Genomic DNA, 22,577 nt, shown 5'->3' with positions numbered 1-22,577 from the left:
ATTTTAATCATAAATAATATACAGTAATGATCTGTTTACTAACAGTAATTTCTTGTCATTTGATCACCACTTTCGAGTATGAGGCGTTCTGGATATTAAATTTGAACATCATTCTTGAGAATCTACAGCTTTCTCAGTCATTTTGTCATCTGTTCATCATTCATACGAATTATTGAAAAGCTGTGAAGCTACAGAGTAATAACATCATTACAATCACTAATTATATAAATCTGCAAAAAAAAAATGTATTATTGAAACCAGTGATTCCAGACATTCGAATGTGGACTTGAATATGAGTGTTGTTTTTTATCTCTATCATATCACCTTAAAAGGGATTTTTCAACATTTGTGCATAATTAGAAGGTTAAGATGTAAACAGTCGTTCAGAGTAAGAACTAGAAGAAGGTGGTTCACGGGCGGGTTTGAAATTTTGAAAAATTGGTGAGATTCTCCTTTTATGCATTTAGCTTTTTTGTTCACTCGCTGTGTCTCTCTGTGTGTCTCTCTGTGTCTGTCTCTCTCTGTGTCGGTGTGTCTCGCTGTCTCTGTGTGTCTCGCTGTCTCTGTGTGTCTCTCTGTGTCTCTCGGTGCTGCAGGGTCACTCGAATGTGAAGTTGCAGCTGGCTGCCACCTTCTGCATCTCCAACCTGGTGTGGAATGAAGAAGATGGTGAGGACCTTGAAGCTGCAGATGACGGGCCTAAACTTTTTTTTTTAGCTGTTTCACTCCAGATGCAACCCACACGAGTCATAATGAACAGTTGACAGCGTTTCTGTCCACCTTCCAGTGACGGATAAGCCAGAATAACCTGCAGATCTCTTTATTTTATATACAGATTAAATAAACTAATGTAGGTAACATTTAAGCACAGCTATCAGCTGTTGACTCTCTGAAGGAGGTTTTCTAGCAATTTTTCCACATCTGATGTAAAAAGAGCTTGAAGACAGAATTGTGGGCTGAAAGAAAGTGAGTAACACTTTACTGTAGGGTGCTGTTCATAAGGCAACATGACACCTACATAAGCTTGTCATGACAACTGACATAACCCTGCATTTACATAACTGTTTGTAAATGCTTGTTCCAATAATTGTCATTCGCTATAAAGGTTACATTTGCCAATTTTGATCACAGTCAGCTAAAGTAGCCTTTATGACAGATGACGCCTGTTGTAATAAGCATTTATAAACAGTGATGTAGGGTTATGTCAGTTGTAATGACAACCTTATGTAGGTGTCATGTAGCCTTATGAACAGCACCCTACAGTAAAGTGTTACCAGAAAGTGTTATAATCGCTGATATTATACCAGTTCATCCAGTACACTGTTTGAAAGTCTTCTCTCTTTCTTCTCTTCCTCTTTCTCTCTCCCTTTTCACCCTCTGTCTTCTTTCTGATCATTCTCTCATTTTACCCTCTCTCATATTTCTCTCATTTCTTTTTTCCACCCTCACTCTTTCACCCTCTCTCATCTCTCTTTCTCTCCCATTTTTTTCATCGCTTTCTCTCTTTCTCGTTTTCTCCCTCCTTTTTTCTTTCACCCTATTTTCTTGTCTCCCTTTCTCTCCCTCTTCTTTTAACTGCCTTTGTCTTATCTCTCATCATTCTGTCATTTGTCTTTCTCTTTCTCATTTTTTTCACCCTCCTTTTTTCTTGAACTCTTTCACCCTTTTTCACTCCCCCTCCTTCTTTCACATTTTTTCTTCCCTCCTCCTTTCTCTCTCCCTCTTTTTAACTGTCTGTCTTGTCGCTTATCATTCCCTCTCTCTCTCTCTCTTTTTTCTTTACCCTCTAATCTCTTTTTCTCTAACTCTCTCACCTTTCACTCTCTCTCTCTCTCTCGCCCCTCTCCCTTTTTCTCTCTTTTTCACCTTCTTTCCACCCTCTCTCTCGCCCTCTTTCTTTGTTTCACTTCTTTTCTTTTACCCTCTTCATGGTTTATGTGTATCGCTGTATGAAGTGTAATGTTGCCAAAGATCAGCATGTTTAAAGTTGAACATATAAAAGTCCCAGTAAAGTTATTAAAATAACAGCTGTTAAAGTCTGTAAGATGAAATAAACTCCGGCTTTTCCTCTCTGTTTTGTGTTCAGGTTCCCAGGAGAGGCAGGACAAGTTAAGGGAAATGGGCTTCGTAGATATTTTACACAAACTCACCCAGGCGTCCGATCCAAACCTCTGTGACAGGTTAGACACACACGGATACTTTAATACACAGACAGGTGTTTCCTTCTCTCTCTCTCTCTCTCTCTCTCTCTCTCTCTTTTTTTTTTTGGTATGACCGTCTTAGTCAGGTCAATAATAATAATAAAAATACAAGAACATAATCTCACTTTCTCTCTATTACACCTCTCACTCTTTCTCCCCTCCCTCCCTCCCTCCCTCGCTCTCTCCCCCTCCCTCCCTCCCTCCCTCGCTCTCTCCCTCGCTCTCTCCCTCCCTCGCTCTCTCCCTCCCTCCTCCCTCGCTCTCTCCCTCGCTCTCTCCCTCCCTCCCTCGCTCTCTCCCTCGCTCTCTCCCTCGCTCTCTCCTCCCTCCCCCCTCACTCTCCCTTCCCTCCCTCCCTCGCTCTCTCCTTCCCTCCCTCCCTCCCTCCCTCGCTCTCTCCTTCCCTCCCTCGCTCTCTCCTTCCTTCCCTCCCTCCCTCCCTCGCTCTCCTTCCCTCCCTCCCTCGCTCTCCTTCCTTCCCTCCCTCTCTCCCTCGCTCTCTCCTTCCCTCGCTCTCTCCTTCCCTCTACTTCCTACCTTCCCTCTACGTCCCTCTCTCGCTCCCTCCCTCTCTCCTTCTCTACTTCCCTCCCTCCCTCCCTCTCTCTCTACTTCCCTCCCTCTCCTCCCGCTCTACTTCCCTCCCTCCCTTCCTCCCTCTCTACTCCCTCCCTCCCTCCCTCTCCCTCCCTCCCTCTCCCTTCCTCCCTCCCTCCCTATTCCCTTGCTCCCTCCCTCCCTCTCTCTCCCTCCCTCCCTCTCCTTCCATCTCTGTACTTCCCTCCTTCCCTCCCTCCCTCCATCTCTGTACTTCCCTCCTTCTCTGTACTTCCCTCCTTCCCTCCCTCCCTCCCTCCATTTCTCCCTCCATCTCTGTACTTCCCTCCCTCCCTCACCCTCTCTCTCCCTTTCTCTCCCTCCCTCTCTTTCTCTCTACTCATTCTTTTTCTGTTCTTTCTTTCTCTTTCTCACATGCCCCCCCCCCGCCCCTCTCCTCCCTACTTTTCTCTCTCTCTCTCTCTCTCTCTCTCTCTCTCTCTCTCTCTCTCTCTCTCTCAGGGCGAAGACAGCGATGCAGCAGTATTTGGCGTGACGCTGAGTGATGAAGGCAGGAAACCTCCTGACTCAACAGTAGCTGAGAAGTCGGGCCTCCCTGGTTGTTTTGGTTGGGGTCGTTTGGAGTTTTTGGCTGGTTTCGTTGCACAAGACACCTTTTGACTCCTCGGATTAACCCCGTAACCCAGAGACACGGTTGCCAGGGGCAACACCACACAACGGTTTGGGCTTTCAGACATGTTGGCTTCTACTTTTTGTGCTGAACTTGTAGAAGATGATTTTGCTTTTTGTTTTTGTTTTCTTTTTTCCCTTTTTTTTGGACTTGATGTGATCTGTTAAAGAAAAAGACTCTTCTGCTTGTGCTGCAGTGCCACCTGGTGGTTTGGAAGCTTTGGTGCTTTGGACTACGTCGAGAGGAGACCGAAGGGTCTCGAGACTGCTAAGCTAAACAGACTAAGGGCAGGGTCAAAAGGAGCGTCGCCTCCTTGTTTCAGTTTGCTGACTCGTTATTGATATTATTATATTATTATCTTATTAATTATTAATGTTGTTTTAAGAGGGGCTTTGTTAGGAGGAGACAAAGTTTAAAAAAAAAAAAAGACTGCTTTTTTGTGGATACATACCTCGTAAATATATATATAAATATATATAAATATATAAATATATTTTTCTCGATTTATAATTTTCCCTCAGATTTTCTTTTCCCTGTGTGCTTTCCTCTAAATGATGAAGGTTATTTGGAGGGGGCGAGGAGACGCCTGGTGGAAGACGGAGCCGTGAGGACTACTTTTTGCATGGGGGGGCGGAACGGCCATTAAAAACAATACAGAAAAGAAAAATCATGCCACTAAATTAAAAATGAGTTGAAGATATTATGGAATCTCCTAACGAAATCATTGATTTTTGAATTTTCGTACGAGTTCATATATTAATCGTGTGTTAATTCAATTGAACAGGTTTTTGACCCTTAATTAGCTTTTTGTTTTTCACTGTATTTCACTTTATATTTCACTGTTACTTCTAATGGAGGTCTGTAAACGTCGCCCCTCAGACTCCGTGGTGGGAGTCCACAGACAGTCCAGCCCCCTGTGGACGGTGAAGAGCTGTTTGTTTTTGCCACTCTTTGTTGTTCTGTCTTTTCTTTTCCATGGACCAGAATCGGCCTCCTCACAACCCCTGACCTCCAGCACTCAGTCCCTCTTTTGGAGCTTTAGAATGAATGTTTCTATTGAAATATATGCAGACTTCTGCCATGGAGCCACTGTGTTGTGTCTTTTGTCCTGTCTGCAGAGTGACCGATTCGTTTCTGAGGCTTTTAATGGTGTTTTATGTACTACATCACTCTCTACTTTAGAAAAACGAGGAAAATTCAGTTTTTCATGATATGGCCCTTTAAACTATGTAAAGGGATCTTCCTCACCTTCTTTGTTTTTCCTCTCTCTCTCTCTCTCTCTCACTCCTCACTCACTCACTCACTCATCTTTCTCTCTGCTTTTTTAACGCCCTCTCTGCCTCTTTCACCATCTGTCATCTTTTTCTCACTGTTTTTGTTTTCTCTCTCTCGCTTTCTCTCTGTCTTTTTCCCCGCCTCCCTCTCATCTCTTCCGCTCTCTTGCTCTGTTTTTTTTCTCTCTTCACCTGCCTCATCTCCCTGTTTCACTCCCTCTCATCTCATTCTCATCTCTTTCTCTCTTTCTCCTTCTCTTTCACCCTCTCTCTTGTCCCATTCTCATCTTTCTCTCTCCTTCTCCTTTTCCCTCGCCTCATTCTCGTCTTTCTTCCTCTCTCCTTTTCTCTCACCTCATTCTCGTCTTTCTTCCTCTCTCCTTTTCTCTCACCTCATTCGCGTCTTTCTTCCTCTTTCCTTTTCTCTCACCTCATTCTCGTCTTTCTTCCTCTCTCCTTTTCCCTCACCTCATTCTCGTCTTTCTTCCTCTCTCCTTTTCTCTCACCTCATTCTCACCTTTCTTCCTCTCTCCTTTTCTCTCACCTCATTCTCGTCTTTCTTCCTCTCTCCTTTTCTCTCACCTCATTCGCGTCTTTCTTCCTCTCTCCTTTTCTCTCACCTCATTCTCGTCTTTCTTTCTCTCTCTCATCTCATACACTTCTTTCTCCCTCTCTTACACCCTGTCTCTCTTGTTCTCATCTTTCTCATCTCATTCTCATTTTTCTCTTTCTCCTTTTCTCCCCTTTCATTCTCTTCTCTCTCTCTCTCTCTCTCTCTCTCTCTCTCTCTCTCTCTCTCTCTCTCTCTCGTCTTGTTCTCATCTTAATCGACGTTCTCATCTTAAGACGAACCTCTTGGCGTCGGAGCTCCTTGATTGGGTGTGACGCAGAATGAAAAAAGACTTTAAAGGTCTGCTGACTGGTTTCCACAAAGGACTGTAAGCGAGAGACGCTCGAGAAACTGCAGCGAGTTTTACACATTCATTTCCACAATTTTTCAATACTGTATTAAAATTCTTTCACTCTTACAAATGATGAACAAGCATTTAAGTGGAGCAAAGACCTCTTTGCAAGCTAACAATGCTAAACAGCTGCATGTTTCATTCACTGAATATCTGAAACTGAATAAAATCATTCAGAATTGGTTTTAAAGTGCCTTCAGATCTTCTGTGCTGTGGCTTCTGATCCAGCGCAAAGTGGAAATCAAGCCTGAGCGAGTGGCGCCGCCCTCGAGTGCAGTCGACTGGGGCCTGCAATATGGTCGTCATGTTTGTTTGGCAGAGCTTAACGAGACCAGTCTGGCGTGCTGGAGAACGGCGAAGAAACCACAGGAGCTGCAGAGACCCACAAAGTCTTTCATGGCTGATGTTGCCAAGTTGGACAGGCTTTACAGAATTTTGGCAAAAAAGCCGTTCAACCTAATGAGGAACTGTAGTTTAGAGGGACGGCATGAGGTCGAGTTTCCAGTTTAACATGCTGCGCCACAAAATGGCCACTGTGGTAATCTCATGCCAGGAAAGGGCCTTTTGACAAGCCAACTAACCCACCACAAATCAAGGATTTGGTATGACGTGTCGGAGCAGGCGAGTTTTAGAACAACAGAAATTAACTCCCAGGAACCAAAGTGGTCCATGACGGACAACATGCACTGTCACTTCAGTTCCCTGCTGGAAACACCAGCATATCGCTGCTGCTGGAACAAAACTTCGTATCTCCGTTTTTGTCATTTTTTAGTTTTTCACATAGTTTGAAACGGCCTGTTGTTCTTTACATTGTATGTAAATTTCATAGTAAATGGACAAACAGAAACAGCCCAAAATGACTTGGAAAAACGTCTGGTTCCATTGACGTACATTAAAAGTAAAGTATGTTTTTTCCTTCTCCTGTAAAGTTACCATTTTGGAGATTCGAGGTTTTGCTCCGACAGCAGTGATGTTTTGGATGCTGGTATGCTGATAACTACCAAAACCAAAATATCCCAAACTATCTCCAAAATGGTGACATTACACTGGAACAAAAAACATTCTTTACATTTAATGCAAGTCTAAGGAAGCGCTGTCGCCTCACAGCAGGGTTCTGGGTTCGATTCCCCGGCCGGGCGACCAGGGGCCATCGTGTTCGGAGTTTGCATGTTCTCCCCGTCTTTTTCCAAGTCATTTTGGGACGTTTCTTTTGGTCCATTCATCATGAAATTTACACACAATGTAAAGAGCAACAGGCATTTTCAAATTGTCAAAAACTGAAGAACAGCAATGGAGAACACAGGTTTTGTTCCAACAGCAGCGACATGTTGTGTTGTGGATGCTGGTATGCACGTCAACCAGTATGTGCAATGCTGGGTGACCAGCTAAAGCAACACAATTCCATGCTGGTCTAAGCAGTTTTTTTCAGCAGTGTAGCTCCATCTTTCCCTGAAATAATGATCGACATACAGAGCGGTCACTTTGTTTGCCATCAGATCGATTAAACCCAATGACAGAATCCTGATAGATGTCAGCTGAACGTGCTATAGATGTCAGACTAATTTGCAGCTGAAACTACCGCCATGCTTACGTTAGCTTGACTGCAAAAACAAAACTACATTTGATCTATGCTAACAGTATGACCTTCCTCATAGACCACTGTGGTCATGTCGTTATCCTGTAGTCGGCGGAATGCTCTTATGCCCATATAAGGAACTCCAGGTCTAAAAGGAATTTCTCTAGGAGAAGAATGAATGGAGTTTTTAAAAAATTGCTTCTTTCACATCCTGTGACAATCAAAAATGGGATATGTTTTGTCTTAGGAACATTCTCTGGAATATCACTGGATCCTCTGAATTACAAAGTCATTAAAGAGTCTAATATTGCTACATGAAAGCTAATGCTAATTAGCATGCCAGACCGCCGTCACAGCACGGTTTACTATTATGTAGCTTAGTGACATGAAAATGATGCACAGTAGCTTTAGCTTGCATGCAATATTTAAGCAACAGAACACCAGAGGGAGTGTGTTATCGCGAAATAACATCACGTGATGATCCTCGAGTGTTCTACTGCTTTTATACAACAGTTAAATAAATAAAGTAATAAATTAATAAACTGGGCCCTGAACGCGGCGTTTAATATGTTTTAATGTTCGCAGTTCCTTCACCAAATTATAGTTCCTTAACGAGCAGCTTGTTGCTACGTCAGAGTAACGAGCTCCGCCCACTCGCTGCACAGCCGGCACTTCCTTCTCCAGCTCCTTAAACAGACCAACTGACAGTTTGGGAATTTAGTGTAGCCTCATCTTCAGAGTCTGACCAAATTGGCTGTCGGTCAGATGTGATCTTAAAAGTGTCCATTTTCTGTTTGTGGCAAAGTAAGAAGTAAAAATGTTCAAATGGCTTGAGCGCCTCCTACAGCCACAAGTGCTTAGCAACGGCGTCTCAGCGGAGCGATGCAGTGTTTGTGAAAAACCTGTGATGTTATGGCAAAATAACAGCACGGTTAGAACGCTTCTCAACCAATCAGCTTGCATGGCCGGAACTGACTGTTGTATAATCATATTTTGACTCTGTAACAACCTCATAATTCAGGATCCAGTAATATTCGGTAGAAAAATGTACACAGGACAAAAATCTGAACACTTTTATTCATCACAAGATGCGATAGAGGCATACATACATACATACATACATCATCTAAACCGCTTATCCTTCTGGGTCGCGGTGGGGTGCTGGAGTCTATCCCAGCTGTCATTAGGCGGAAGGCAGGATACACCCTGGACAGGTCGCCAGTCCATCGCAGGGCAGACAGACATACATATACAATCACACACACACTCACACCTAAGGGCAATTCAGCATGTCCAATTGGCCTGACTGCAAGTTTTTGGACTGTGGGAGGAAACCAGAGTACCCGGAGGAAACCCACGCAGACACGGGGAGAACAGGCAAACTCCACACAGAAACGACCCTGGTCGCCCGGCCGGGAATCGAACCCAGGCCATTCTTGCGATAGAGGCAGTTTTTCGAAAACATCATTCACTTTGGCCATAGAGAAATCAAGCTTATTAGTTCCTAATATGGGCATAACGCAGACTACAGTGGTCTATACACACAAAATAGTATCATTTGGAATTAGTGATGCACTTTAAATTGACATATTTTGACAAAAGTGTGTGCTACAGTTTCTTAGTAGACTGAATGGGATCTTTGCCGTTCTAAAGCCTGTGAAACCTGGATTTTGTAGTTGCTACAGATTACATTTGAGGGTGGAGCATGAAAAGGTCTATTAGCTGATCTGACCGAGGTTTGCTAATGAGGAAGTACACTACAGAGTCGGACACAAAGGAGGATTCCTTGGGTTCACTAGCCACGTTTACATGCAGCCTAATAATCAATTAATAATCTGACTAATAGCTCAATCGGAATAAAACACGTCTTTGTATACACCTCAGTTGGGATAGTCTAGTCCGATTGGGGCCATTCAGAATACAGTTTCTATGGTTAGTAATCCTGTAAATAATCCGTGTAAACGCCTGTATCTGATTACATTCCCTATCGGAAAGTTTAAGTCCGTTTTGATCATGTTCGTCACGTCATAGTGAGAGTTTATACCGTTCAACATGGCGGAGCAGAAACTGGTCTGCAGAGGAGACGAAGGTTATGCTCTGATCTTTAAAAGACGGCGGTGGGACGGACGTCCAGCTTATGTGTCTCAGAACACGACGTCTTCCTCTCGGCCTTCTTTAATAAGGACATGTGAAGGACGTTTTCCTGAGTCTGACATCATTTTAAAGCAGTTAAAAACACAAGCGCTGCTCACTGCTGCTCATCTCACTCTGACTGGACTCACGTGATGCTGGTTGTCATGGTAACATGTAACTAAGTGGTTCTCTATGCATGCACGTAATTATGGATTGGATTACTTGTAGTGAGCATGTAAACGGAGGTTTTCCAATAAGCATTGAGTAGAGTGAGATATGAACACCTCAGTCTTAATCTATAATAAATGTATTAAATCTGATGAAAATGAAAATGAAATCTTCCTTTCCTCGTATTGGACACTCCACACTTTTGGCTTATGTTGAAATCCTGCTCTATGAAACACCCCCATGGTCTAAGAGACTAAGTGGTTGTGCCTGTGCGATCAAATGTTTGCTTGTTTTGCATCGTTGCCTGGAGGCCAGACGTTGTCTAAGTAATCCCTCTCTCTGAATTATGGACACTATTTCACTGTCTTACAGCTCCGGGGGCCTTGTATGGCCTTCTCGCTTGCGTGCCCACTTAAACAGTCTGGCACATGGGCATTGTTCCAAAGGGTCCCTGTTGAGGACACTCGAGCAGCTGGCAGTTAGACGACGTCTCGCACATTCGGGATTTTTTTACCACCTAGATAGCACTGAGCTCTCTCTCAGTGCAGTAAGTGCCACAGACAGTCCAGTTGGCTTACAGTGTGCAGGCTGTTTGGTCCCCAAACTGTGACCTGGAGTTTTAGTGTGTATTTACAGTACTGTGCAGCCAAGAAAACAGTTTAAAACTTCTCTTGGCAGTAAGTGTGTTTTTGCCAGCAAATATGACACAATATAACATTTAAAAAAACATAAATTCAGTAAATCTAAGACCTTTTGTACAGTATATACAAGGACACAACTATGCAAGTTTAAGGATATGCACAATTTTTTTAAAGGTGGTTAAAGAAACGTTACACACAAAAATGATAACATGGCTAACACTGGATCAGTTAGCATGATCTAATGCTGCGTTCGCCTGAAACTTGGAATTTTCCAGCTCCAACTAGGAAAAATCAAAGAAAACATCCCTTAATTGGGAATTTCTACTTGGATAGATGGGATGGCGGGTTCAGTGCATGACGTCAAATTTACGTGGTCGCTAACAGCTTCAATTGTAATTAAAAACACTTCCTCTACTTTTAAATGAGATTTACTTTAGATCAATCAACACACAGCACAGTAATTGGTTCAATGTATAAAACTGATTATAAAATTCACTGTTTTGAGAAGGCAAATACATCATGAATGTTAAATATCAGGAAATTTAAGGTGGCAGCGAATTTAAGGTGGCACTGAATTTAAGGTTGCAGTCGATTTAAGGTAGCACTGAATTTGAGGTATCGGTAAATTTAAGGTGGTAGTGAATTTAAGGTGGTTTTAAGGTAAATACACTAGCTGCCTAGCTTGTTGACGCCCTTCATTGAGTCGATGGTGTTTTCCACGTTGATGGGGAAAATTCCAAGCTCTCACTTCCATTATTTGCCCTCTTTAGCCTTCCTCTTATTAGCAATGTTAGCATTTCACACCAGCATATTTTGCTCTTCTGTGGGTGCTAAAGTTTCTCATTAGGTCGAATGGGATTTTTGTCAAGTTTGTCCAACTTAGCAACAGTAGCGAAGAAAAACAAACACGTTTGTGGGCGGAGCATGAATCAGCTATATTAAAGGAATCGTCCGACCAAAAATGTGCACAATTTTCCCCTCTCCCTAGATGTAGCCGATCAGCCAAGACCTTCACTGTCTAAATTTTGCTTCTTTAGTTTCGAGCTGGAGCTACAAGGCTAATGTTGCTAAAACACTAGAGGTCAATAGTCACCCAAATCTTTCCTGTAAATACATCCCCAAAACGTCTCTCAACCACATCCTGGTCTTCTGACTTGTCGATGTGCTTCAAAGCACTGTAGAACTTACTGTGAGCTATTAAAATAAGCAAAACTCGTTTTCATTTTTTTTTTTAAATGTGTGGCTGTTACAGCCATCCATGGCCGGAAGTCCAAGAAAGCACAATTGGCCTCACTCTCTGGGTGGGTAGGATGGCCCTCCCTCTTCCCCATCACTCAGCGCGATGCTAGTCAGCGCAGGCGTCTGTTAGCTGACGTAACATCTGGCGGTTGGCGCTTTCCTCCGAGCGCGTTCGGCTGATCAATGACGTTGCGTTAGTGGCAGTTCTAAAAGATGTGGTGGCGATTCACAGGCCTCAGAGGAAGCCTGTGTTAGCCTTCACCCTCCTAGCGCTGGTGGTATCGTGTGATTGGAGGAGTCCTGACTTGTGGGTGGAAATGGATACGACTAAATTGGGCAGAAAAATTGGGAAAATTTTCACTGCTGTCGGAACAAATTTCATTTTTCATTTTTTGTCATAATTTGAAAAAGGCCTGTTGTCCTTTATATTGTGTGTAAATTTCATGATGAATGGACCAAAAGAAACGGCCCAAAATGACTTGGTAAAAATTCTGGTTCCATTGACTTACATTAAAAGTAAACTAGGATTTTTCCTTCTCCTGTAAAGTTTAGGAGATACGAGGTTTTGTTCCAACAGCAGCGATTTAAAAAAGGCAGCTATTATAGACAACAGACAACAGTTTGGTGCTGAAATTTTCAAACTGAAGCTTTGCTTACGAAAAGAAATTGTGAGTGTGTTCTGTAGTGTCCATATACCTGTGTGAGGTGTGTGCCTGCAAAAAAGAGTCTGATTCTGTGGGGGACCAACTGTCTAACACGCTACACGGTGAAGTTTTTTTAGTTTCTATAGTTCACAGTTTGTCACACTGTCCTAAACCACATCAACAAGCCTGCATTTCCTCAATGAAGACTTAGATGCAGTTTGAGATGGTTTTTAGGTGTATTTATGGAAAAGATTTGGGTGATTATTGACTTCTAGTGTTAGCCACGTTAACCTCATAGCTCCAGTGCCTAACTAACGAAGCAAAATCTGGTCACCCAACGTCTTGGCTGACCAACTATAAATGGGACGAGCGGAAAAATCGTGCACATTTGATTTGTCGCCCAACCATTCCTTGCAGTGATGGTCTAAAAAAGTACACCAGCACCCGCCGTTCTTAGAAAACATCGTTTATTATTCTGGTAAGGATCTGTTAAAGTTCGTTACAGATAACAAAATACATTTTGTTACGCCTCTGGGCCTCCAGTCACTCCCCGCCCCTTTCACCCTACCCATGTTCGATATGCAGGCACATTCCTCATGCAAAGAGATGGGACATGCAGGAAACCCCCCCTCCCCTCCCCTCCCCTCCCCAGACCCCACCCTCACCCTGCCTCCACCCCCGTCCCCACAAAGTGTCTTAACACCCCATCAGTCACACATAGGCCCACGTTCGGGCGCCCTCACACAGTTCCTAGGTAAAGAAAATAGAATCCATTCTGTTGATGCAAATGACATGCCCTGTCCCTACGCGAGCAAGCGCACTTACATTGGACAGACAGACGGACAAAACGGATGCCATGCTAAGTGTCTGGACCCCAGCATACTGATAAGACATCGTGATGTTTCTGTATGGGTCAGGAACCGCAGGAACACAGCAGCTACTGCAGAGAAGCAGCCGTTTCCGTTCTCGGTGGTCTCGCTTTGGGTTTGATGGTAGTTGTTTTTTTGTTTTTTGGACAGATGGCACAAAGTTTCCTGCAAGCTTTCTTCTCATGAGACTTCAACGCTGTTCCTCAGCAATAAATAAATAAACAAGGTAATAAATAGGTGAATAAATAATGGCTATGTCATAAAAGTGCAGTGCTCACGATCAAATGAAATGAAGGCTTGATGAAATATCGAACGTAGAAACGAAAGAGGGGCGATGTGTGATGGTTATAGGAAAAGGCACACATGGCTGGATGGCTAAAGCTGTGTGTATGTGGTCTTTGTTGTCTTTTTCAAAGTGTACAACTGGGGACCTATTCCACCACCCCCTGGCCTCTTCTTGGGCTGCCCACCATATGGCACCGGCCTTTCTTAGCCTAATTCCCAACTGCCCATTATTTGGCATGCCATCCTGCTTAGCCATGTTTGGTCTGCCCACTGTTTGGCATGCCAGGCTGGTGCAGGGTGTGAATCTTAGCTGGCGTGCTGTAGTGTTTTTCTGGGTCCCTATTGGTTGTGATTGTCTTGAGGACGCCTGTTATGGTCACCTGTTTAGACGAGGGAACCATGCTAGGCTATTGGCCATTATTCCACGTAGCCACCGCATGCTAGGCGGCATGGTGCGTATATATGAGTGTATATATATGTTTGTGTGTATTGTTTACAAATGAGGAAGCTACCCACACATCTTTCCCAAAATATCTTCATAATTCTTCATAATCTTCATAATTCAGTCGCTGAGATGTGGTCATTCAGAGTGGTTTGATGTGAAATTGTAGAGAAACTGACCGATTTCTTTACAGTGGTGGCGATAGGAACCAGAGGTCACATATAAGAACAAGAACAATAATACAAACTATAAATGCTACAGCTGAGTATATATCTGTAGTAATTTAGGGGTTAACTAAGCAGCCCCCAACTGTACAGTGGATAGAGATTAGATGAAGCCACAGTTACTTGCTTATTCTCATTTCCCATTCCACCTTAAATTATTTAGCAGTTACATTCAGGCTCTAGCATGTAACTGCTGCACTATTTAAGGTGGAACGGAAATTGAGACTTGCGTACTGAATTGAGTGCAACGGTGTGAATCTGAGACAAACTGCAGTGCAACAAAGCGAGGTGGCACCAAAAAGACAAGAATGGAAAAGCTACATATGGAGGATGAGGACATATCCGAGCAAGCGGGCAGTGAGAAATGCTGGCCCTAACTTACTCAGCTAGCATTGTAGCATATCGACTGTCTTGATTTTATCACTACTTAGCCACGTTAGTTCTCAGTGGAGCATATGCAGTGCCTTGCAAAAGTATTCACTCCCCTTAAAAGTCATCAGGTTTGTCAGGATTACAAACGACACTGGAAATGATAGTGCAAGACAGCCTGCTGCAGTCTGAAGAACTAAAGCTTAGGAGAAACTTCAACTTTCAGCAGGACAGTGACCCCGAGCACAAGGCCAAAGCAACACAGGACTGAACAACGAAAAGGTGAACGTTCTACAATGGCCAAGAGAATCTGTGGCACTCTTTTAAAACTGCACTTGACAAGTATCATTAAACCAACCTGAACCACCTGGAGCAGATCTGCCAAGAGGAATGGGTGAAAATCTCTCCCAAACAGGGTGCAGAGCTGGTAGAAACCTACCGCAACAGAATTAAAGCTGTTATTGCCACAAAATGTGGTTCTACCAAGTACTAATCTGAAGGGTTTGAATACTTATGCAAGCAGCATTTTTCAGTTTGTACTTTTTTTAAAAAAGATCTGCTGACAAATTATGCATTTTTTGAACTTTTTGACTTTATCATATTGGTTTTCAATAAAATTATTAGCGGGAACAAACGTGTGATTTGTAATCTAGATGAATCTGATGACTTTCAGGGGGTTGAATACTTTTGCAAGGCACCGCAGACTTCCACACTAGCGGATTTCTTCATGTAAAAAAAATGAGTTCTGATTAGGTTTAAAGCACTGGACCTTTCATGGGTGGTGCCATTGAGAGTTTTGACCCACATGAGGGTTGCCAGGTTCACAGTTTTCCCACCAATTGGGCTAGTATGAAAATGCAGTCGTGGAAGAAAATGCAAGTTTTCAGCTTGTTCTGGTTGTCTTTTAAGCAAAGTTTGGGCTTTTTGCTGGACCTGGCAGCCCTGCCCACTGTATAGAACTCTAACAATACAAGATCTCTTTAATACGTAAAACAGGAATGATAACCAGTGAGATGTTTGACATTAATAAAACTGAAAATTGGAGTTTATAATATTTATTTTAATATTTTAGTGACATAAAATATTCAAATATTGTAAAAACTGCTACATCTCCAGATCGAGAACTGTTAAGCTAACTTAGTGACTGTAGTCCTGCTAATGCTATGGTAATGTTTTACCAACAGGCCTGACATTGTAAGTGTTATTAGTAATTTTATCAGATGGAACCCCTACAGTTGAACCCCACCCCCCCCCCGGAATTTTTCTCATCCGCTGATTTCATGTAACAACTTCAAGCCTTTAGAGGTGGACGTCCGGTTCCCATCACCACCACTGTGAACAGTTCTGACCATCGGTCTCTCTAGACTACAAACCACTCTGAATGATGTCATTATTTAAGTTGAAGCCTCCTTTTAATCCCAGTCTGTAGCCTCAGGATCGTCATGATGTGCTTATGGAGGTTAACTGTGGGCCATGAGTTGGAATCAATCAAGTAAAATACTGCAAAAAAGAAACATAAAGTGGACGAAACTTTCAGTTGACGGTCATTTACATATCTGTACCATGTGAGGTTGGGCTGAGGTCATCCAAATCAACATACGGTGTCATAGACAAAACCTGTTCTGAACTATAGGAAGAAGCAGCTGTGAGAAACACTGTCCAAAAGTTTGTAGACACTTGCTCATTCAAAGGGTATTAACAGGGAGTCCCCTTTTATCAGCCTCTACTCTTCTGGGATGGCTTTACACTGCTGTGAGGATTTGATGGCGGCCACAAGAGCATTAGTGAGGTCAGGTACTGATGTTGGATGATCAGTTCTGGATCTCCAACTCATCCCAAAGCTCTGTAGCCCAATGCGTTATATAATCTATGCATGGTGACCATGTACAGCTGCACCAGAGCTCCCCATTCCACTGGCAGTGGAGCCACTGTGTAACCTGAATTCACCAATTAGGAGTGTCTACAAATCTTTGGGCGTGTATATGTTGTTGTAACAAGTTCGTTCATCTACCTAATCACTGGAAAAATCAGAGCATTCGTGTTCAATGGTGAGTCAACGTCATGAAACAAAAACTTTTCAGCAGTACTGAAGAGTAGATGGCAAACACCACATGGCATCTCCCGTATTCAGGGTCACGAGATTAGTGTATGCACTAACCGTCGACACCCACTGGAACCCCTCCTGGGTTCAGTTCTTGTAAAACGCTGGGTTTAGTCAGGTTTAGAGTTTTGGTTGCCATGCACCGTGCCGTTCTGGAGCTCCTATAAGCTCCTCGTAATGCCTCTGGAGGAGAACTTCTGACTGTCACAGAGAAGCATGTGCCCCTTTGCGCTGATATGGTCAGGATTGGCTGGTGTCAGGTTCTTCGGTGCGCTAAGATGGTGAGATGCCCTCAGGACCACTCACGAAGGCCGCGGCCTTGAAGGCTGCAGCCCGTTTCATGTTAATTGCGTGGTGCTTTTCTTCCTCATGCTCTCTTCTTCATTCTCCTTGACTCGGCTCTCTTGTGCTGCAGTCCAGCGTCTGCTTATGGTACCTCCTCTTCTCCAGCATCTCCTCACAGTGGTGGTCCCTCCTCATCGATGTAGCTGATGTGCTCCACTGAGCTCCGTCCACTGGAATCCCACTCCTGCATCTCCAGCTCCGTCGGAGGTTGGGTGGAGCCAGGGCCAAGGTGGGCGGGGCTCGACGTCTGCTGGAACCAAAGGGAACTGCCCGGGGAGCTGCTGAGGGAGGCTGGCGCCGAGCAGTGGGATTTGGTTAGAGGGGGCGGGACTTCCTGTGAAGGGGGTGGGGCCAGTGAGGGCCGAGAAGGGTGCGGTCCCTGGCAGGGTGAGAAAGAGGGTGACTGGGAGCGAGACGAGGAGAGAGAGAGCGAGAATGAGAGAGAAGGGGAAGGGGTACGTGAAGCTAGAGGTGGCCGGTCAGGAACCTGCTGGCCAAAGCCATTGTTGTTGCTGTTGCAGGAGCCCAGGGGGCTGCTAGGCTGCTCTTTTTGGACAGTCTCCATCTGAGACAGGCTAGCGTGAGACGAGCTCTTAGAGCTGACACCCATTGGTATCTGAGGTTGGGCTTGTGGTCTCTGAGGGCTGGTGGGTATGAGGCAGCTGGGAAGGCCAGTCATGCCCCCCAGGTCTGAGCTGTCCAATAGGGAACAGGGAAGTCTGAGCGGGGAGCAGGGCGAGGCCAGATGGGGTGGGACTGGATGGGGCAGAGCTCCTGCAGGAGAGGTGATGGACGGGCCACTGGTGCTGCTGGGAGGCGGAGTCAGCGAGAGGGGGAGGGTGGTCAGGAGAGGCTGAGAGCCGGTCAGGAAGAGAGGCCGCAGAAGGCGGGTCATCTCCTGCAGCTCCTGGCTCAGCTGAGAGACCTGCTGTGATAGGTTGGTCATCTGTGAACAAAATAAAGTAAAATAAGTTTTCTGCAGAATTAAATTTGATACATTTTTATAGTTTATATTGTTTTTTTTTGGGGTATTAATATTTTTTTATATGGGCACTATTGAAGGTGCCATGTTCTACATTTTTGGCCCTCTAAAGTCCAGTTAAAATTTTTTATGTTTTTATGCACCAAAAACAATCATAAGCAATCCGAACTGTCCAGTTCAGACTAAAATCCTTAGGGATGTTGGAAAATATAAACTTCTCCTCTCCTTGGATGTGTGAATCCTTTGGAAGGCTGCAGTGATCCATTGGCTTCCTGACAGCCAGGAACAGCACACATTTATTCGTTTTCAGTCCAATAACTCTGCTACAGAGTGTCTGCAGGAACAACACTCCTTATAACTACAGCTTAATTTCCATATATGGACTGTGGAGTGAATGGTACACTTTGAAACATTAACAATTAACAATTTTATATCAAAACATCAAGGACAATTCATCATCTCAGGACATTATTCCTTTTAAATGTGCTTCCACATAGCATCGTGGCTCTTAATTTCAGTGATGGCCTGCCAAAGCACTATACATTGGTCTAATATATAGATGTATACATGCTCTAATGAGCCTTATTGTGCATTTGATTTGCCCAGATTGAGAACCACCACTGAGAGATAAGAATCTCTGTGTTGGCAAACTAGATCAACAGGATGCAGTTTTTTTTTGCCTGATTTTTGCAGTCATGTACAATTAACCATGTTATGTCTGTGCAAAACTCAGATACCACCCATTATTTAATTTCCAGTCATTAAAGTCATTCATTTGACAGTGTCGGGGAAAAAAAAACTTCCCCAATTTTCTCCCTAATTTAGTCGTATCCTGTTCCACCCACTAGTTAGGACCCCCCAAACACCCTAAGAGGGCGAAGGCTAGCACAGGCTTCCTCCAAGACCCGTGAAGTGCCACCACATCTTTTCGAACTCCCACTAACGCGACTTCATTGGACAGCTGAACACGCTCGAAGGAAAGCGCCAACTGCCAGATCTGTTACTTGTACCTAATGCCCGTTCTGACTGGAAATGAAATAAGAGCTTGTGTGGTCTCTGACATTTGCAGGACTGTATGTTGGTCACAATGTATGTAACTGGTCATCACTAAAAATATATGAGCACAAAAGTCCCTGCAGAAGGTTCCAGGGTGCGCTGTGAATACACACATCAGGCCACGGCCTTCCTCTCAACGCTGGGTCTACTCATTTGATGCTAATCGCTCATCGGCGCGGAGCTGCTTCATGCATGGACGTCGAAGCGTGTTTTCCACTCTAGTTGGTGGGCTGGACAGATGGCATGTTTTTCTTTTTTGTTGAAGGCACTCACCTCTTCACTCAGCTTGCTGATGCTCTGCCTGGTCTCCACCTGCTCCGGGCTCACTGCACACAAACGCACACATGGACATCAGCATAAATAATACAGCTGGTCATTTGTTTTCCCCCCAATAGCTGTGTGATTTAAAGGATCTTGAAGGTGGGAGGAGCTTTTGAAAAATGACAACTGCATTGAGGTGAGCTGTTGGAATTTTTGGTAACTTTCTATGAAGCCTATATTCTTTAACAGTTCTAAACGTGTTTATGGATTTGTGCGGATTTTGGTCAGTATAGCTGGCCACTGAGTGTTTAGCCGGTTGCTTGTTTGCTAGCTAACTTCACGTGAGGTAAAGAAAAGAGAAAACATTAGGACAAACAAAAGTTCACAGCAGTTGTTCTTACTATGCGAAAATTGTTTTCCATCAAGTTTATGGCTTTATAGTTATAAATAATAACAATGAATAGCAATAGCTTAACATCAAATGCTCATCAGTCAGTGATGGCATTTTAAATGTTTATAAAGGTTTTATGATTGTTAACGATTAAACTATAATTATGCTTTATTTTTTAAATGCATTATAATCAATAGTGACACTTGCGTTGCTCCGTGTTAATAAGTAACAAAAAGGTTCATTATTACAGCCTTATGAAGCATTACTAGAGTTTATAAATATGTTTATAAAGCATTGTTACCAAGAGTTATAAGCGCATTTATAACATCTTACGCTTCATAGAAAATGCTACCACATTTTTTTTCCCGCTAGCTGGCTAAAACAACATACCAGTGGTTGTATGGCATATTTGTGTGATGCATTTTGGGTATTGCAGTGAGAGAACAATGAAGGACGTGAATCCAATCAAACTTATGAGGATTAAGGATGCTGAATATTACAAATCATGAAAAAATAGCATATTAAATGCTAATTTTAGGCTGGACTGCCCCTTTGAGAGTTAAGTATCATACAAGGGTCACTTGAATATACGGGCGAAGAATATACGAATATGGGAGAGACATATTAAAGCGATAGTTCAGCCAAAAATCAAATTTATGTCATTTTTTCCAAAATGAAGTCAATCAGCCAGGACAAGTTTGGACAAGAGCTACATGGCTAATGAAGCTAACAACAAATGCTTAGAAGAAATCTTAAAAATTTAAATACTAAAAATTAAATATATCTAAAAATACCTTTACAGAGAATAATATATTTTACAGTGTGAGAAAAACAGGCAGTTCTATTAGTAATAACAGTTTTAGGCAAGTGTGAACAGATAGCCACGTGCTAATTGGTGGGGTATAAGTATATTACTTGTTAGCCACATTAGCCTCATGTGATACAGGACTAAAGAAACACCAAGCATGTCTTGGCTGATCCTGTCATTTTGGGCTAACTGTGTAAATCAGATTTTTGGCTGAACTATCGCTTTAAAAAGTAAAGTGTAAGTGTACCTGGGCTGGGGGATGGAGGGCCACTGTGAGGGAGGGTGGAGCTGAACTCAAACCTTTGTGCAGAGCTAGTATTGCTCTCCGTCTCGATACCATCCACAAACCTGCGGAACAGCCACAGAGAGAAAGAGAGAGAGGAAATGAGTGAGCGAGAGAGCATTTAGATAAATGAGCTCATGACTGCCTTAATCACTGGAAAGCAAACCACTGACCATTCAGTGTGAACGTGTCGGTGATGTCAGATGTAAATGTAATAAAATCCTAATATAAATCCCGTCTGCTGAGCTGAGCTGAGCTGGAGCTGAACCTGTGCTTTTCCTGGTGTGAAATCGAGGGGAGGAAATAGTGCTCCCCCCCCCTGCCTGGTTGTCATGGCAGCTGGACACTTGGCACTAAATTATGAATCAATCTGGCTGCAGTTCTCTTGTTGGCCACCAGAGGGCCAAAAAAGACTGAGCTGTAGAGGAACATAGGCTAGTAAGTGGTGTGTTTACACTGACTTGCCACTTCATTAAGTACACGTCCTTGTTTCTACACTCACTGTCCATTTTATCAGCTCCACTGACCATATAGGAGCACTTTGTAGTTCTACAGTTACAGACTGTAGTGCATCCGTTTCTCTGCGTACTTTGTTACCCTGTTCTTCAATGATCAGGACCCCCACAGGACCCCCAAAGAGCAGAAGCAAGACTGAAAATAGTCCTCCAAAAATATCCAGCCAACAGCGTCCTGTGACCACTGATGAAGGACTAGAGGATGACCAACACAAACTGTGCAGCAGCAGATGAGCTATCGTCTCTGACTTTACATCTACAAGGTGGACGGACAAGGTAGGAGTGTCTAATAGAGTGGACAGTGAGTGGACACAGTGTCCAAAAACTCCAGCAGCACTGTTGTGTCTGATCCACTCAGACCAGCACAACACACACTAACACACCACCACCACGTCAGTGTTACTGCAGTGCTGAGAATGATCCACCACCCAAATAGTACCTGCTCTGTGGGGGTCCTGACCATTGAAGAACAAGGTGCAGAGAAACAGATGGACTACAGTCTGTAACTGTAGAACACACAGTGCTCCTATATGGTCAGTGGAGCTGATAAAATGGACAATGAGTGTAGAAACAAGGAGATTTAACATTATAAAGGAAATGTTTAGACAAATGTGTAAAATCACTACTTATTGCATTAATGTTGCTGATGTTTACGGTAACATTACTGTTTTTCTGTAAGTAAACAGTTGAACTGCCAGACCATGTCAGGTCCAAAACAGTCCTGCAGTAGTTTTGTCATCAGTGTGGGTGTTTGTGTGACAGGTAACACTGTGTTCCCCCCTTAAGGAGGCTATGTTCGGCAGTCTGCAGCCACAATGACACGAGGGACTTTTAACTTCACCAGCAGCTGCAATTCTATTTTTCACCCATTGCTAATTTGACCTGATGTTGCTGTAGTCTCTTCATCTACTATAACAATAAAACCAGTCTAATCTGATTGGTTGTACAGTTTGAGGTTTAGGCCCAATCCCATTTCTTATTTTACCCCTACCTCTTGTTTTCGAGTGTCGCTTTTCCCCTTGGGACTGAGTTACAAGGGGTAGTGGTTGAAATCTTCCCTCTGAAATTGGACCCTCAAGTAAAAAGAGCATCACTTCATTAACAGCTACTAGCGCTGCTCTGTAGGCGACCCTGCCAGTCTGCAGTGACAGCAGAGGAGGGTAAAGTTCAGCTCCTCACTGCTGGGCTTTAGTTACATGTAGGGCATCATATGCCTTCAAAGAGGGGGGCAATTATTTATTATCACCCACCCCTAATTCTTCAGTGATGTGAAGCTGAAGTCAGATATTCACCAGCTTCTTGTTCGAATTTTCCCGTTCCACCTTAAATGGAGCGGCAGTTACATTCTGGTGCCTCAGGCGTCAGAACTGCTGGACTATTTAAGGTGGAACGGGAAATTTATCTAGCTAGCTACTGAGACATTAGCATACTATTAGCGATTTTTATGCTTGTTATGAAGAAAAGGACCATAATACACTGAAACGACATTAAACCAAGATAATACAGTGGTTATTGTAATTTTCAGTGGATAAAATTCTCACATTTGTGGGTTTCTTTGGTCTCTTGTTCAGTCGTCTTGC

At 43.5% G+C, this 22,577-nt stretch overlaps 2 protein-coding genes across 3 annotated transcripts in view; one reads left to right on the top strand and one right to left on the bottom strand.

The window, feature by feature from the left end:
• armc8 (armadillo repeat containing 8) overlaps positions 1-3,368 on the top strand; it is a 34,487-nt gene extending 31,119 nt beyond the window's left edge. The window contains exons 20-22 of one of the 2 annotated variants that reach the window (XR_005007318.1): positions 597-669; positions 2,087-2,180; positions 3,261-3,348. Coding sequence is in view for 1 of the 2 variants with exons in the window: in XM_036571775.1 (XP_036427668.1) it covers positions 597-669; positions 2,087-2,180; positions 3,261-3,294 (201 nt within the window). In the remaining variant the exon portion in view is untranslated. Of the gene's footprint in view, positions 1-596; positions 670-2,086; positions 2,181-3,260 lie in introns of both variants that reach the window. The other variant, XM_036571775.1, reaches the window with a different exon arrangement.
• Positions 3,369-16,429: 13,061 nt separating this feature from the next.
• Positions 16,430-22,577, bottom strand: part of kcnh3 (potassium voltage-gated channel, subfamily H (eag-related), member 3) — a 245,120-nt gene continuing 238,972 nt past the window's right edge. The window contains exons 13-15 of the mRNA XM_036571764.1: positions 20,447-20,547; positions 19,013-19,065; positions 16,430-17,647 (exon numbers count right to left, since the gene is read on the bottom strand). Coding sequence (XP_036427657.1) covers positions 16,814-17,647; positions 19,013-19,065; positions 20,447-20,547 — 988 coding nt within the window. The 3' untranslated portion in view covers positions 16,430-16,813. The remainder of the gene's footprint in view (positions 17,648-19,012; positions 19,066-20,446; positions 20,548-22,577) is intronic.

Source organism: Colossoma macropomum, unplaced genomic scaffold (assembly GCF_904425465.1).
Source record: "Colossoma macropomum unplaced genomic scaffold, Colossoma_macropomum, whole genome shotgun sequence".
Lineage (NCBI taxonomy): Eukaryota > Metazoa > Chordata > Actinopteri > Characiformes > Serrasalmidae > Colossoma > Colossoma macropomum.
Note: the sequence above shows the minus strand (reverse complement) of the source record. Positions and strands in the feature narration are given on the sequence as shown.